The 17,238-nt window shown below is 40.7% G+C and overlaps 1 protein-coding gene across 1 annotated transcript in view; it reads right to left on the bottom strand.

The window, feature by feature from the left end:
* The window catches only part of srgap1a (SLIT-ROBO Rho GTPase activating protein 1a), a 140,624-nt gene that overhangs the window by 43,951 nt on the left and 79,435 nt on the right, over positions 1-17,238 (bottom strand). The window contains exons 5-8 of the mRNA XM_088923914.1: positions 16,312-16,494; positions 14,265-14,393; positions 8,594-8,815; positions 7,319-7,420 (exon numbers count right to left, since the gene is read on the bottom strand). Coding sequence (XP_088780040.1) covers positions 7,319-7,420; positions 8,594-8,815; positions 14,265-14,393; positions 16,312-16,494 — 636 coding nt within the window. The remainder of the gene's footprint in view (positions 1-7,318; positions 7,421-8,593; positions 8,816-14,264; positions 14,394-16,311; positions 16,495-17,238) is intronic.

Genomic DNA, 17,238 nt, shown 5'->3' with positions numbered 1-17,238 from the left:
GTACAAGCACTACGGAAAAGAAAGCAGTAGAGGAATGTACATAGATGAAGTTTGGAATAAAGAATTATTTCCCAACTTAATACAAAAGGCTCATCAATATGTGTCTGTCAACGTCAATTTCATGGATTAGGAAATGGTTCTTTCATGCAGAAATACCAGTGTTAATGTGGGATTCCCCCCGGGTGCTCCATTTTGTCCCACAGTCCAAGGAAATGCTGGAAGGTTAACTGGCTTCTGGAAAAACTGCCCCTGGTGCGAGTGTGTGTGTCCTGTGATGGACTGTAACCCCCTACAGGGTGTCTCCTGCCTTGCAACCAATGCTTCCCAGTACATTGAGACCCTGAATTGGATAAGTGGTTATTGAGAGTAATGTGACAATATACCTTACTTTGAGCTCTCTTTCACTGAACATTTTACTTTCTACTTGCAAACCGCCTTTCCTTATTTTTATGTACCACAAATTTATGACATGGCATGCATTTTCTTATTTCAGTATTTTGTGTCTAATCATCTCAACTGAATCGTTAAATGATCATTTGGAAAACATATATGATGTGTCATTTACAATGTCTAAGACTGAATAAAGCTGGTGCATCATCGTCAGTCAATTGCCATCGTAACGTAACTAAAAATGTACCTGCTTATGCGAATAAATTGTGTTTATTAAATAACTCATTAAAGTTATGAATGTACTGCAATGTACTACTGATTGTTTTGTAAGTGGCTATATTGACTTCTTGGTGCTGGAGGTCTGAAAAATAGAAAATTAGTCATGAGAAACTCTATCAGTGCCACAGCACAAGAGTTCAAAGACACTAGATGTCACTGTAAGTTACTGGAATTTTGCTTCCATAGAGCAAAGCTCTTAGACTTTTATGAACCAGCTTTTGAAGATGTAGAAAACAAGATAAAACCAAATCTGTCCCTTCAGGTCAGCAATATGCTGTCAATATGTTGTCAACCCACATATTATCCGTTGACCACATGATCACATAGCCAAGCTGGGTTTTAATAAATACTTCCATCGGTCAGAAAACATTCTCTTCAGTTGAAAACCTTTTAAAGCCAATCAGTCAGCTCACAGGCAGGTAAACCAAATGGCTGAAAAGTGTGTTTCAAAACCACAGGGAACACAATCAGCATGAATGGAGTCTGACCCGTGCTGCTTTTATTAGACCTCGAGATTTGAATAGACTGCAATTACCGGACAGCAGCACAGCCTCAATGTGACTTTCAATAGCTTGACTAATGCTTGTTTGGAGCTGTTATACAGTAGCTATTGAGAGGTGAAGTTGCATCATCAGATGTTTCCTCTCAGTGACATATGGACTGCACTGGAAGCATATGGAGGTCTGTCTGATGAGCCTATCCAGTACAAATTCACTAAGAAGGAGCTGTCATGGTACAGTATATAAATGCAAACAATGATTCTGATACTCAAGGACTGACAATGGAAGGATAGAAGAACTACTAAGTTCTGGTAGGTTCTAGTCACAAACTGGAAAAATGACAGCAGCTGCTTGAAGACAAGAGTATTTCTCGGCATCTGAAATTGGGATTAAGCAGCCCTCTCCAGGATCCTCTCGGGCCAATCCACACAGCAGGGGACTGTTCTGAACACACTCTGCCACACCTTTTCCTGATTGGATACCTGCCTCCAGTGGGATCACCTTAACTGCCCAAAACAGCAAAAGTCACAAAACCAACTTTTATTCCAGGAACCCCAGGACCCTTGTGGCCCCAGCAACGAATGCCCAAAGTGCTGTATGAAAACAGACACTACAATAGGAACAGAAATCCTGCACCTAACCGTAGAATATTTCCAAAAGTAAATTGCCTTAAATGCTTCGATAAATTTATTTATCAGCGCTCCTACCCTGCTGTAAAACAAACCAAAGCTACAGCATGATAACCAGAGAGAACAGTATGCTGCATTCCTCTTGGAAACTTTAAATCTTACAGAACACTAGTGAAAGCTTTCTAAAGTAAAAAAAAAAGGCAAAAAATGGAAAACATTTCATGGATGAACTTAATCTCAGTCCTTCCATTTGACAGTACATTCTGTTCAATGTGTATGCCTGCCTTAGATATGTTGTGTGCATCTTAAGCTTGCAGGTTATGCCCTATGGCCAAGACATATGTTTAAGCCTGGGTCACGTCATTGGCTGACTGTGACATGGATTCTACAAGAGACTACATACAATAGGCAGAGCGCTGCTGAAGGCAGGGTTAGGATTGATAGGCTACAGTTCTCGCTTGTGAGGTGCCTTTTTGCCTTTAGTGATGTGCTATTCCTCCAATCCCCTCTAAGGCACTGGGGAATTTGTAGCATGTCAAAACAGAAAAGCATGTCTTGAGGTTCTCATTCACCCAGTATAATACACGAATTGCAGGTGTGCGCCAAGTTTTAAAACGCCCAGTGATTACAAATCTTGCAACTCATCCATCCATTTTCTAATCGTTCTTCCAATTCGGGGTCATGGGGGAGCTGGAGCCTATCCAAGCAAGCAAAGGGTAAGATCACTTTATTAGCCCTATACAATTTCTTGCATTAGGAATTTGTCTTTTTCGCATACCCCAGCTTGCTCTCCATGAGACACACGGACAGGGAGAGAAGCCTGGGGTCAGAGCACAGAGTCAGCCATTGTACAGCGCCCCTGGAGCAGTTGAGGTTAAGGGCCTTGCTCAGGGGCCCAACAGAGTAGGATTCCTCTGCCGGCTGCGGGATTTGAACCAGCAACCTTCCAGCCACAGGCGCAGATCCTTAGCCACAGTGCCACCGCTCTGCCCATACACTGGGTATGAGCCAGTGTACAGCCTGGACTGGATGCCAGTCTAGACAAGGACACACACACAATCGCAGCAGGGCCAATTTTCACAGAAGCCAAGTAACCTACTAGTATGGTTTTGGAATGTTGGAGCACTTGGAGAAAATGTGAACACAGGAAGAATTTACACACCCCTGGTCCAGACTTAACCCTGAGGCCCCAACGCTACGAGGCAAGAATGCTAACCACCATGCCACCACGTCTCCCCAATATCTCACACGTCCACATTAAATAAGACTTAAGTGTGGACATCCATAGAAACAGAGATTTACTTGCCAAGTTCCTTTATTAGAATGCGAAAGTAAATAAGATGAAAGAATGTCAGAGAACACAATTTATAAGGTAACGGGACAAAAACATAATCCACACTTAAATCTTCCAGTTGCACGATCAGCATCTGTAGTGCCATGAGCACATTTGGAGCGCATCTGCTTTGGATCAATTATTTCAGATGAACAGTAAATATTGAGGATTCTACAGCACCTATATGTTGCTTTTATTTCTACACATTTCCAGCAGCCAGTGACAGTATTTTGTTTCATTTGGCTTTTTCAAGGCAACCTCTGAGGAACAGCACAGGTGACTGTGACACTCCTGGGGTTTAGTTATAAAATGGCAGCACCGTCGCAAGAACAGTTAGCTTCTGTGGGACACAGGAACCACAGTCATAGACAGAGGTGCTAAACACCACACTCTCTTCATCTGGAAAATATGCCACTGATTAAAGAACCAAGGGCCCTGCCAGACCCAGTGTCAGTATTCTCAATGGGAACTCTCCAGTCTCAAACTCTCCAGTCTGTAGGCAGAAGGAGCGAACCTGTCATCCCATTACTGGTGTGCGGACAAAAACGCTTGGAGCAAAAAGCTGTTAGAGCATCATATATTATTCAGGAAAATCGTGGTTACTAGTGTTGGTTGCTACAGTATATACAATTACAAAGGGATTCTTGATGCTCAGTTATGTGCCTCGAGGCCACAAGACCATGGGTTCACATCTGTGGTATGTAAACAAATGTAGAATAATCTCAGTCCAGTAGGTACATGATAATGGTCACTCGTATTATGATTTGTCTGGAGTTTTACGGCAAGAAATTTTAGAAAAGGGGGAGGCACAGTGGTTAACAATGCTGTGTCACCCGGCAGACCAGACCTGGGGTGCTGTTTGCATGGAGATTAAATGTCCTCGGCCTGTTTCCATGGGTTTCTCCTGGGTGCTCCCACAGTCCAAGGACGTACTGGTAAACATACCGCAATTTCAAAAAGATCTAGGTCTCACACCAAGCAAGGCAGTTTTAAAGAGCAAAGGACTTAATGAGAAAAAGCAACCATGGCCACATTTAAAATGATACAAAACGCTAAGTTGGTCAAATGTATTAGCGCTTGACAAGGCTTTGAATTATTTATTCTTTTACATCCAACAACCATGACAAGCATCTAATGTTTTTTTTTTGTATACAGGATCAGTTTACCCAACTAACGTGAATTTAAACTCACAAAATCGTTTTTGTGAGCAGACGCTACATTCCAAGGAAAGATGAAATTGCAGAAGTGAACAAAAGCAGCAGTAGAAAATCACGAAGCGATCAGACAGAAAGACTGTTCAAGGTATGCCTAGAAGCACAGAGGCAGCTAGTTCATTAAATTTAATTGCAAGCTACCACCCAGGCACAGGACGGTCCAGTTCAACAGGACCACCTAAGGAACCACTTCTGCAGAGTAACAGCAGTGGCTGATGAGACCAGTAGGCAACATGAAAGATTAATGGAGATCACTGGGAGCCCTGATATTGCGATCATCCAAAATAAGTATGTAGGGGCTACAAGAGTGCAGATCACCCATCGATATACCTGACAGCACCCCTGGGAACTGAGCAAAGGCTGTTCTTCTCTGGGTGAATTTTAGTTATTTGTCTCATTTGACAGCATGTGAACACAGGAGAACCTATGAAGAATTGCCTATATGTAGGTAAACATAAAGGGAAAAGTGCACCTACTGTACACTGGTGGAGCTGCTGCGCTATACTAAATGTTAATGTGAATTACCAGAAAATACTAAAATCACTACACTATTTACCCTACATACCTAATAGAGGAAAACCTAAATATCTTTAGGCTGTTTTTATGCTCTTTATGCCTATGTTTGAGCTAAAGGAGGTCACATCCGGTAGTGATCACTTAAGAAGTGAAAACTGTACTTGATCTGAATACTGCACGTAAGATAAGATCACTTTATTGGCCATCTACAATTTCTTGCTTTAGGAATTTGTCTTTTCGCATACCCCAGCTTGCTCTCCATGAGACACACAGACAGGGAGAGAGAAGCTTGGGGTAAGAGCACAGGGTCAGCCATTAATACGGCACCCCTGGAGCAGTTGGGGTTAAGCACCTTGCTCAGGGGCCCAACAGAGTAGGATTCCTCTGCCAGCCGTGTAATACGAACCAGCAACCTACTCACACCATGTGGCTCACACTATGTGATATTTTTTAACTCTGTCAGAAACCTGCCTTCATATTAACGGAATATCATCTCATGATATCTTGGAGGGCATCTGAAAAGCAATTTCAGTAAACATAATGCAAAAAAGTAAAAATGAGCAGATTTGTTTCATTTAGAACATCATGGCTTTTAATACACTCATCATCCAAAAACAAGAAGTGAAATTTGTACGTTTCTGCAATTAAAGGATTTACTGCAAACAGATTTACAGACAGAAGAAATGGAAAATAAATCATAATCCCGGACCTTCAAAGACCAGGGAATGTGCTTTACAGATGACTAGCGCACTCCTCAATCAGTGCGATCTGCTTATCTGCCAAGATGGCGTGCAGATTCCAAGACATGTAACAGATGTTTTGCTTACTGACCTTTATGTTCTAGCAGATCGCAAAATGCAAGGCTTTGTAAAAAGTGGAAAGGGAAAGAAACTGGAAGAAGTTCAGATTTTCAAACTAAAATCCAAAAGTTCGAGCAGATTAAGCCTGGATAAATTCAACAGAACTCCAGGGAGACAAAATCATTTCTTTCTATTTCTTCCTCTACTGGTCGACATCAGATTAAAAACGTAATAGCGGATGAGCTTCACATTACAGGATATGTGAAAATATGATAAAAAAATAAATCACTAGACATTCAAGGCAAAATGTACCTAGCTGAGAGGGCAGCGACAGCACTAATTTTAGCAAATTGCAGCTTCTTCACCTCTCAGATCTCAGTATGGTGCTGAGAGTAATTAAAAGCTGTGCTCTGGACAATCAGTATCAAGACGGTAATCTCGGAACAACTTCAGACAAGACAACAATTACAGTAAATTCAAAACTGAAAATCCATGCTGGCAAGCAAATAACCATGCTGCACAAATTACCCTTTTTAACAGAAATACAGAAGATTTCGATTGACAGTTTTCCCAACTGTAAGGTAAAGCACTGGGTCAGGAGACAAATCCAGGGAAAACAATTCCCAATAAAGAATCCCAGTATGACAACAAGCTGGCCTGCACACAATTAGCATGGAGTTACATACAGTAAGTAATTAAAAGCTGATGTTAAAACAAAAACACCGGTCAACATAATAAGGGCTTCAATCCAATGTTTAGTGCAAACACAGCTGAAGTCATCAGGCAGTCTATTTGTTCAAACAAATCCCTGTTTCACACAGTTTCAGTCAAACTCCACTGAACATTCTCCCACCAGGATCATCTTTGTTTCAAGTGATTATAAGCCAAATGGAATCACTACGGCATTCAAGGATTATAGGAGCAAACCCATATTAAAGAGGAACTGCAGTCTCAATTCCTCAGACTGGTTATTAAATCTCGGTAACAAAATACATTCAATTACAAACAATTACAAACATTTGAATTAACCACAAAACCTTTGGCGTATTTTGAGAAAGTACTGTCACAAGCCTGCATTCGAGTTCACGGCCCTTCCTACTCACTAGTCACTGTGGTGACTGATGTACTGTGAAGCACGAGTGAATGAGTACAGGTAGTGCGGCAGACATTTCACCGCAGAAATGTTCCAACTTGATCTGCCTGCAGAGTTAACAAGTAAGTTCTATTTATCAACTTTTAAAACCATCTCAGAAATCGAGAGCAATATTTCTACTGGATTAAAAGAGATGTACTCGCAAGCCTGCTTGTTTACAATGTCATAGGGCCGCTTTTGCTCAGTGGACATTTTGTTGCCTTGCAGAACATGGTGCTGCACATATCTGGAAATTTTGTATATTTTGTGGACTGGAGGTTTTCTAAATTACTGTGTACATATTACTTTTACTGTGGTTTTGAAATGTACTCATCAATGCTGATTCTTTCTAACCTTAAAATATGAAAATAGCTTTGCAGCTCCCCTTTAAAACACAAGCAAATGGAATGCCAAACAGGGAACAGTGTCTGTTTCTTTTCCTGAAGGCATCAGCCGGGGCTTGCTGATACAGTACGCCCGATGAAAGAGCACACAAGCTTGGTGGACTCGTCTGTCGCGTCTTACCTCTTCATTCTCGATTTTAAGTGTCGTCAGGCGGGACTGCAACTGCTGGAACCGCAACATGAGCTCTGCTTGGACAGGTGGCTGGGCAGTGATCTGACACACCTGACAGGATAAGAGGGGGGCACTCTTTTACAAAGGTGAGCTTTTACCTGTAGCGGATTTTCATCTACTTTCATCCCTGTAAATACAAGTACAAAGCTGAAGAACAACTACAGACTACAACTACAGCTTTACAAAATAATCCAAGTACATTAAAACTTCAAAATACAGTAGTAGATTACAATACGGTACGAATACCAATGACTCAGAACACCAAGAATCAGTATCTGCATAAAAAAGGTCTTCTTATAACTACATTTTAATAACTTACCTTTAATAATCTAATTTCAAAATCATATATTCGGCTCTCACTGCCCACTCTGCCAATCTTACAATAACATTTTCAACAATGAATTGAAAAAAATACTGCAGATTGACGAGTCTCCCTTATCACTGATACCAACCATTTGATGAGAACACACAGAATATTTATATTCATAGACTCAGAAATTACTCCCCATCAGCTGTCAAATCTATCATGGACTGTCTAGGTTAAACAATTCAATCTTCTTTCCATACCAAGACCAACTGATTGCAACTGTCAAGATGTCACCTTAATAAAAAGCTCAACAAAAACTGCAGTGTTGCTGTGAACATCAATGTTTGTTGGTGCTGCTAGAAATCGTGGGAAAGAGCAAAAAACAGAGAGAAGGAGGCAAGACCAAAGCAATGGGGCTGAAGACTGCTCTCAGGCACTATGGTATCTATCTATACAACAACAGAGTGCAGTACGATGTGCAGGACAGAGTCTCTTATACTGTATTCCTTTTAATCTAATAACCCACTGCAGTAGCAGGTACAGGACACAGCTGCTTACTGTACATTCTAATAACCTACTGAAGTAGGAGGTACAAGACAGAGTTCCTTATATTCTAAAAACCCATTGCAGTAGGAGGTACAGGACAGAGTTGCTTAGATTCCAATAACCCATTACAGTATGGTGTACAGTACAGAGCTCCTTATATTCTAAAACTTAATGCAGTACAAGGTATAGGACAAAGTACGTTATATTCCTTATATTCTAATAACTCACTGAAGTATGAGGAAGAGGACAGAGTTCTTTATATTCTAATAAACCACTAAAGTAGGAGGTACAGAACAGAGTCCCTTATATTCTAAAACCTAATGCAGCACAATGCACAGGACAAAGTTCCTTACATTTGACACTGAACTGACCTCATCCCCCATGTGGGACTGGAACTCAAACTTGACAGGAGGGCAGAAGGCAGTGGGGTACATTTCCATGAACCTCTGCCTGTCGCTGCGCGGGTCCAGGCTGTCCACAGCGTTCTCAATGATGTCCAGACCCTCGTGCCGCGAAGTCTCTAAGTTGTATTCAGCAGAGAGATAGGTCCGTAGTGCCCGGTTCAGACTAGCATGGTACCCCAAATCACAGCACTAGACATAGAGAAGGAAAGAATCATCATCTTCAGAGAATTTTTATTTTTAAAATAAAGTTTAATCCACAACAAGACATTGAACCACAAGATACTGAATTTAAAATGAATAGGGTTTATAATTGGGAGCTGACTAACCAATTCAAACAGAACTGACATCATATGTTTGGCATTGCTATAAATGATAGGTGAAATCTAGGTTAAGCAGATTATAACATCAGCGATGTACTTTATTAGGGAAAACTCTGAGGTGGAGGGATAGAACTAACAGTTCTTTAAACAAAGGGTGCATCATTAGCAAGCATTTATAACACAGGCGCCTATGATTTCCTTGCATCTACTTGTGTTTTGAAGCGACTCCACCTGTCTGATTAACTGATTCCAGGAGCCTGGGAGATATCTTGTCAAAGAGCTTAGTCAAATGGTGGTGCAACATACTGTATACACCCAACATATACTGTATGCAACATAGATATTATTGAAGCTGCCAACCAGTTAGCTTTCTGCTTCCCCACATTTCGGTGTATGATGAGAGGTCACACATTGTCAGCAGCCCACCAGAGCATATAATAAAATACCAGATAATCCTGGCAACTAAAATAAACACATAGCTGATGTCTTACAAAAGCTTTGAAGAAAAGATGAAATTTCAAGCACAGCTAGGTCAAATTCAATTCTCCTTCAGCAATATCAACCTTTAGTTAAGCCTTTATGGGAACATAGAAACCACAAAAGGCAAGCGCATTGTGCCCTTTTCAGGTTTCCCTAGTAACACTACAAAATAGAACATTATTCCATGTGAAAGCAGTGTCGCAGGTAGCTCTTGTTAGAAATAAATGTGTTTTTCAAGAATCCAGGGCACCCAGATCATCATGCTGGGGTTTACAGTTTACTCTGTTCAATGCGTTATGGGCAGACTGCAACAAACCACATGCAAACCGGGTCACCAGACAATGGACAACTGAGACAGAACCTGCTTATCCTAGTGTACGTGCCATTGAAAACCTCTCTGTAGAATGTACCTTCAGTAGATGCTGGCCTGCAAGAGATTTTAATGAACGTGTGCCTACCTCCAGCAAATCTGTGCAAAATCATACCTAGCAAAAGCACACCAAAGCATAAAGCACTGCACTCCTGCAAGACACATTTGAAATTCTATCCCGTGGCAGAGTACATAAAAAGTGCAACCAACTAACTCATACACCAGATCCACTTGCAAGAACATGTCTTCTCCATACTAAACCTCTCACTGTTGCCAAGGCGTAATCTCCAGTCAGCGATTTCAATTCGCTGCAACAACGTCACAGACTACCAGACTAATCTTTATGTGGGAACAGCACAAAGCACGCAAAATCTGTTTCTGAATTCTGTTCATTTCAGACTTTAAAGAAATCCAAAGGCAAACGTCTTGAAAATGGAGATCATATTTTCTACAGTAAATATAGTGCTTCAGTATATAGAGAAGGGGTCTACAAAAACATTAAGCCTGTGCTTGTTTACAAAATTCCTGTTTTAATTATGATGTCTACCAACACATTTCGCTTCCACTTACTTACCTGCGTGCACCTTCGTACACCAAGTTTGCCTTGAATGATCATTGCAATTTTCTAATCAAAACATTCTCACTTTCATAATCACACAACACCGAAGTTCCCTTGACCTAACCCGCCTGCCACCGGGGCAGGAAACAATATTCTGATGAGTAACAAGAAGGATAGGACTATTCCACTCAGATAATGGCAGGCAGGCGCTGCCTGAGGAGTCTGCTGAAGTTACAGTCAGGATCAGAGGGAAGCATATGAAGTTCCTGCTAATGGCCTGCTGGCCACTATGAAGCACAATATGAATCTACCGGTCTATACAGGAAACAGCTGGCTAGCTCATATTCTCTTGGTGGAGTAAGCTGACTCTATAATAAAGAATCTGGAGGAGAAACAGCCTACTGTCATCTGGCCAACAATGTGGTTAGAGCGATTAAGTCTGTATTTTGAAATGATTTTCTGCTTTAGATGTGCAGTGGCCTGCCAGCTAAACTAACGTGAGTCCGAAGAACAATATGTATCCCATCCATCCATCCATCTTTTAACCGCTTATTCCTGGTGAGGGCTGCGGTGGTAACAGGCTGAGCAGGGCAGACTTCCAGACTTCCCTTTCCCCATAAACAGTCTCCAGCTCCTCCTGTGGGACTCCCAGGGCGTCCCCAGGCCAGCTCTGGAGTCTCTCCCCAGTGGGCTGTACCCAATACACTTCCAGCTGGAGGCGCCCAGGAATCATCCTCACCGGATGTCCGAACCACCTCAACTGGCTCCTCTTGATCTGGAGGAGCAGGAATTCTGCCCCAAGGTCGTCCCAGATTGCCGAGCTCCTCGACTTGTCATGGACAGTAAACCTAGCAGGGGGAAACCCAGCAGCCCTACTTAAACTTGGAGAGGGCAGACCAGACTTCCCTTTCCCCAATCCCCATAAAAATTAATTCTGGGATACGCAGCTCCCATGGTTCCCCATGGTCATGGTCGTCTCCTGGAAAAGAGTGGCTTTCTCTTTCTCAAGCTAAGGGGGTCACGGCTGCCCCAAGTGGAGGAGTTGAAGTGATTGGGGTCTTGTTCACGAGTTGAGAGTAGACCGGATCGACCGGAAAGATCCGGAGAGTTCTGGATCGACCGGAAAACTGAGAGCTTTGTTTGAAAAACTCAGCTCCCGCTTCAACATCATGGTTCGGGTACAGAGTCCGCATTCCTGCAGCCACTGCACCAATCCACTGGTCAATCTCACACCTGCTCTATCCTCAACTTGTGAACAAGACCCCAAGTTACTTAAAATCCTCCCCTCGGGGCAGCTGTTCCCCCCTCACCTGAAGAGAGAAAGTCACTCTATTCCAGGAGAGATCCATGACCTCAGATTTGCAGGTGGCGTCACACTCGGTATCCCAGAGTTCACTTTTATGGGGAGGGGAGCGGCTGTTGAATTCCGAATTAGGTAGTGATCTGAATGGTTGCACACGAATGCAATGGTGTACTTTCATCAGTTAGTGAAAATAAGATGACACTTTAGTAATACACCAGTGCTTCTATTTCAAAACTCTGCCAATGGTTTCATTATAAAAACGTATTGTCAAATATTTTGTTATGCATGTCTCCCCAGCTCTGGTCCCTGAATACTGTAGACTTTCTCTTTTCATTCATATCTCCTAAATTAAATTACTTTAATTTAACTGATTTCCCAGGTTTAAACCAAGTAATGCCTTAAAGTGACCTACAAATGTTGCAAAGCAAGGCCGAGAAAAAATAAAATAAAATATGAACATGTAAAAAACATGTTCTCTTACAAACCAGGTATCAGAAAAGCGCAAAGCCATTCTACTGCTTTAAAAAAAAACTCGAGAATAATCAGATGCCAAACTAATTAATGCTGCTTTCACAGTGTCTTTCCATCTGCAAATGTGTATTGAGGAAGCTGATAAAAAAAAATGAATTTTAATGCTGCTATTGCTGGCTGTGACTTCTGGTAGACATAACGCTCATTAACTTTCTCTTTTAAACTGTTTCAAAGCACGACAAGCAAAAAAAAAATGTCTCAAGGTAAAACTACGAGGATATGCTGTTTGATGATGTACAGTAATTCCAGCACAGTACAGTGCTCTATGTTCTAAAACTACCAACCAGCAACATGAAGTGATTAGGCAAAAAACTAAATGAAAAATTGCCTTGCATGTTTGACGTTAAAGCCCATCATACTGATTTCTATGAACTTATGAGACATAAGGGACGCAACCTCAAATCCTCTTTAAACATGAAATATTATAAGAGCTCTATAATGGCAGTATGGTGGCACAGTAGCTAGTATTGCTGCCTCGCTGTGCTGGGGCCCAGGTTTCAATTCCGGACCTGGGGTGCTATCTGTGTTCGTGTGGGTTTCCTCTGGGTGCTCTGCTTTCCTCCCACAGTCCAGGTTAAGTGGCTTCTGGGAAAACTGGCCCTGGTGTGAGCGTGTGCCTGTCTGTGTCTGTGTGCCCCTGCGATGGACTGGTGTCCTGACCAGAGTGTATCCTGCCTTGTGCCCCTTGCTTGCCAAGATAGGCTCCCCACGACCCTGAATTCTAGATGCTATCAGAAAATGGACGGATGAACTAGCTCTATTATATTTAGTTTTAGAATTACACACGTAGGCGTGACACTCCGGATGACACTGTGTTCTGAAAACACTGTGTATTTAGAGTATTTATGGCACGAGGCAGAAATCAACTCACTACACTCCAATAGAAATGATTTAATAATTTAGGTTTTTAGAATATTTTTACAGATGTATAATTTATATCTACTTTGGCAACTCACTAATCTGAGTGAGTCATTCAGGCTGCATGAATCATTTAGTGAAGTATTGTAGTAAAAAGATCTTGAGTAGTTCCTACTATGAAGCAGTATGTGGAGCCAACTTTCAAAGCAAAAACCTTAGGGCAAAGATTTCCATACCTGCCAATAACCTACAGTAAGTTACTGTATTCTCTCTCTTTGTACTCAATTTACAGTCTCATATGATACCAATGTGACACTTTTTAAGTAAAGAAAGGGAATAAAGCCAGGTTCATCTTAAAAGAGAAAATAGTTCTTTAAGGGAGTATCCAATGACTCATCTAAGCCTGGCCAGAGAGGGATAAGACTATATTTTAACAGTAACTGGTATATCCTTCGGGAAGGACTCTTTCCATTAAATGCCAACTGCTGTATAAAGGACTGCTGAATACTTTAACCTATCAATTGGTACTGGGGTGGGGTGCAGATAAACTTATAGATGGGAATGCCCAGCTAATATAGTTGCAAAAAAACACATTATCCCTTACTCAAATGTGAACAGATCAGTCTAAGAACAGCAAAAATCAATACTCATTACATTTTCTTTACTTAAGGAGCACCTAAACAGTTTTAATCTTAAAAATGTTCTAAAGAGCATAAAAGGATCAATAACATCTGATACATGCATAGGGCCTGACACAGTTCTGATACGATCGTATTTAAAAAAAAAAAGTTTTTTGGCTTCCATTAGAGGCTTTCATGATACCCATTCTGATAAACGGGAATGTCAATAAATGCAGAAAAAGTATCACGAAGTTAAAACACTATAATTACAGAATGGGAAAAGACATCCAGCTGTAGAGTGGGAAACATCACTGGTCATACTTTTTGATACTGGAGTAAATGTTCTCAAAACGTCCTTCACATAATGAAGCTGGACTTATGATTTGCGAGTGCTGATACTACTCAGAATAGTATAACAGTAAAAAATTCTGAGAAGGTCATGAGCTCTTTCATTGGGAAAACGACGGCCTGTTTCTTTTTCTGAAAAGTTAGAAGAAGAAAACCCTGAAGTCTATTTAGGTACAATTCATTCGCACTCTTCAGTTTATTGCAACTCTTTACTAAAAATAAATCAGCAAGCGGGCTTCCAATACTTACATCAATTAAATCAGACAGATCGTGAATATAATACTTGAAAACAGAAGAGTTTGTCGCTTCCAGAGTCAGGAGGTATTCATTCCGTGCTTTGATAGATTTCAGCTTGTTTTCGGAGTACTTGGCTTGTCGCTGACAAAAACAAAAAGACATAAATGACGATTAAACCATTAAAAAAGACCTTTAATGACATCAGAATCTGGTTTTTGTCCGATAACAATAGACTTTTATTGAAATGATAAAACCATTTTCCTACAGTATATAAAAACCTGATAAATTTGTGGCAATCGAACTTGTTCCTTAATCGGGGCCCAGAAATGTTTTCATTTTTCTTGATTTTCAAGAAGGAAAGAATGTAATTGCTTGTAGCTGTCTAGAAATCAAAGTTCACTTTCACTATCATGACGCAAGACTGCTACCTGAGCATTTGAAATTCTGAACAGATTTCCCACACAGGGTTCCAACATTCAGCACGTCAGGAAAAGAGTATACAAGGAACACCATATAGTAGTTTATTTCTTTTACATGGAAAGACAGCAGACTAGTGATAAATATCATAGGGAATTGTCCACACTGTGTCAAGGAAACTGCATGAACCTGAAAAATGTTTACAAATGGTTGGAAAGCCTAAAAAATGGACTGAAAATTTAGGTACATTTTACAATGCCTTCCAATATCAAATGAGTGCAAAATCTGATACTGGATAACTGGAAATTAGGAAAAGAACATAATCCATCTCACAGGGTCTTCTTAAGCCATATGAGATGAAACTAACTTTGGCTAAAGTCAAGGGTTTATGGTTTGGCAGTGCTTATTTAATAATGGTTTTAGCAACAATTTGATGTTGAGAGAAAAAAATGACAAAAGGTCTTCAAAATGTACAGTAACACTCATTACTCTCCTATCTATATACTGTATATCCTGAATTTCACTAGAGAATGTTTCAAACTCTTCTTAAAAGTATTTCAAAATTAAACTCTCAGTAGTATACTGTATCTGGTGACTTTAAAATGGAGCTTGATTTAATGTAAGTCTTCTTATCTGACTTATTACTTCTCACTTTTAAATAAGTTTAAATTGTTATCATGACTGGTGTTCTTAAATTCGCCAATCATGCAATATTGCAAGAAACTGGTTTAGCTGATTATTATTAACTATACCTTTACAGTATAGACTATGACATGAACTGAAAGAATTCTCTGGTCCTTAAAAAGCACAACATACAGGAAGACAAGACAAATGTATTTCTATGCAGGGGGATTATGCTGAGAAACTATGATATAAAAAGTATTATTTCAGCAGGCCTATGCTATTATACTTATTGAAATATCCCTGTATTGTTTTAAAACAGGATTAAGTGAGAAATCACAGCTAAATCAGATTATTAGGTACTATTGTCAACATGCTAGATCAGATTAAATTGTGAAGATCCTCAAGTCTTGTAAATATGTCACTCGGAGAAACATAAGTATCTTGGTACTGGAATAAAGTTAGAGTGAGCTGGGCTACACACGGATGTCTGATGTTTTACTGGCCACTGGAAAAAAAAAAAACTGCCTCAAACAAACATCTCTTAGGTTAACGCACTGTTGTTCCCTTTTTTGGTCCTGCATGGCTTTATGATGGTTCAGCATGGGGAGGTAATTGATAATAGGAGTTCTGAGAACACAAGTCATCCCCTAACACTCATTTCTCCTCAGGAGGAAAGGTCTCTCTTCCAGGATGCTGGAATAGACTAGCCAGCCTTTTAGCAACTTCCTCCTTCCCCGACGATCAAAACAGCATTAGTCACTGCCAAGTAAGCCATTCTATTTAGTCATTTCTTTACAGCGAGATCTAAAAATGTAGAATGACCAATGACTCATGCTGCTGATCCATACTTTAAGTGTTCTGCTCTACCATTGTTCGGAGAGTTTGTAAGGCAGTTTGATGACATGAACCCTCCATCATTCTGTGAAACAAACTAACAAAAGGGGTCCGCCGAAGAAACTGGTCAAGTTAGGCCCCGGTGGAACTGCACTTTGTCTTAATGTGGGGGGAAGCTTCCTACTTTCTCCTTCATCTTCTCGATCTTCTTGACAGAGCTGCGTCTCTGGTGCTTCTCCTCCATGCGGATGCTGAAGACAGGGTCTCCCGATCGCCCGATTTGCTTTCCCTCCTGTTTCTCCGCCTCCTTCAGCTTGCACTCGGCACTGATGCTCTCGGTGTGGTACATGTGGTACGTCTTCATGACCTGCGTGCAGGGAAGACGAGTCACATATTACACCACAGTAAGACTTGGGCACGGGATACATCACACTCCCTGTCAGCTAACCAAGATGTACAGCCCCTGCAGAGGACAGAGTATATGACAACGAAAACAACAACACCAAGAGCAGGAAGAGGAAGAAGAAGAACTTTTATTTAGAAAGTACCTCACCAAAGCATATATATACTAGGAATGCTTTTAGCTACCAGTAATAAAACGATCACAAGAAAACAGTTTACTAAAGAGCCCCCAACACCAGAACAGTGGATCAATGCTGTGGCGGAGATTTATATAATGGAAAAGATCACCTTTTCTCTTAGGTTACAAGTGGAAAGGTTTAGCAAATACTGGCAAGCCTGGATTGGGTTTGTAGCCCCACTGACACCTGATTTTGTTCTGTGAAAGAGGATGAAGCAGCCTTTTGTCGAGATTGTTGGTTATTTGTAGTGTTTTTCCTGACTATATTTCTAAATGTAACCTCTCATCTCTGCTGGCGTAATGTAAATAGTTAATTTGATAAACCAAAAATACATCATATAACCGAAAAACAAAAGATGAAAGCAGTAAACTCTTCTTATTTTGTATTATGTTGTATTTGTAAATCGTGAAATAAAAAGTTAAAAACAAAGAACGGACCTTACCAAACTCAAGGACACTGTGTATATAGTAGTGATAAAGAAAAAGCCAAAAATCATACAATAAAAAGGAAAAGGAAAAAAATAACATATA

Source organism: Atractosteus spatula, chromosome 8 (assembly GCF_055471065.1).
Source record: "Atractosteus spatula isolate fAtrSpa1 chromosome 8, fAtrSpa1.hap1, whole genome shotgun sequence".
Taxonomy (NCBI): Eukaryota; Metazoa; Chordata; class Actinopteri; order Semionotiformes; family Lepisosteidae; genus Atractosteus; species Atractosteus spatula.
The sequence above is the reverse complement of the archived record's forward strand: the minus strand, read 5'-3'. Positions and strand labels throughout refer to the sequence as shown.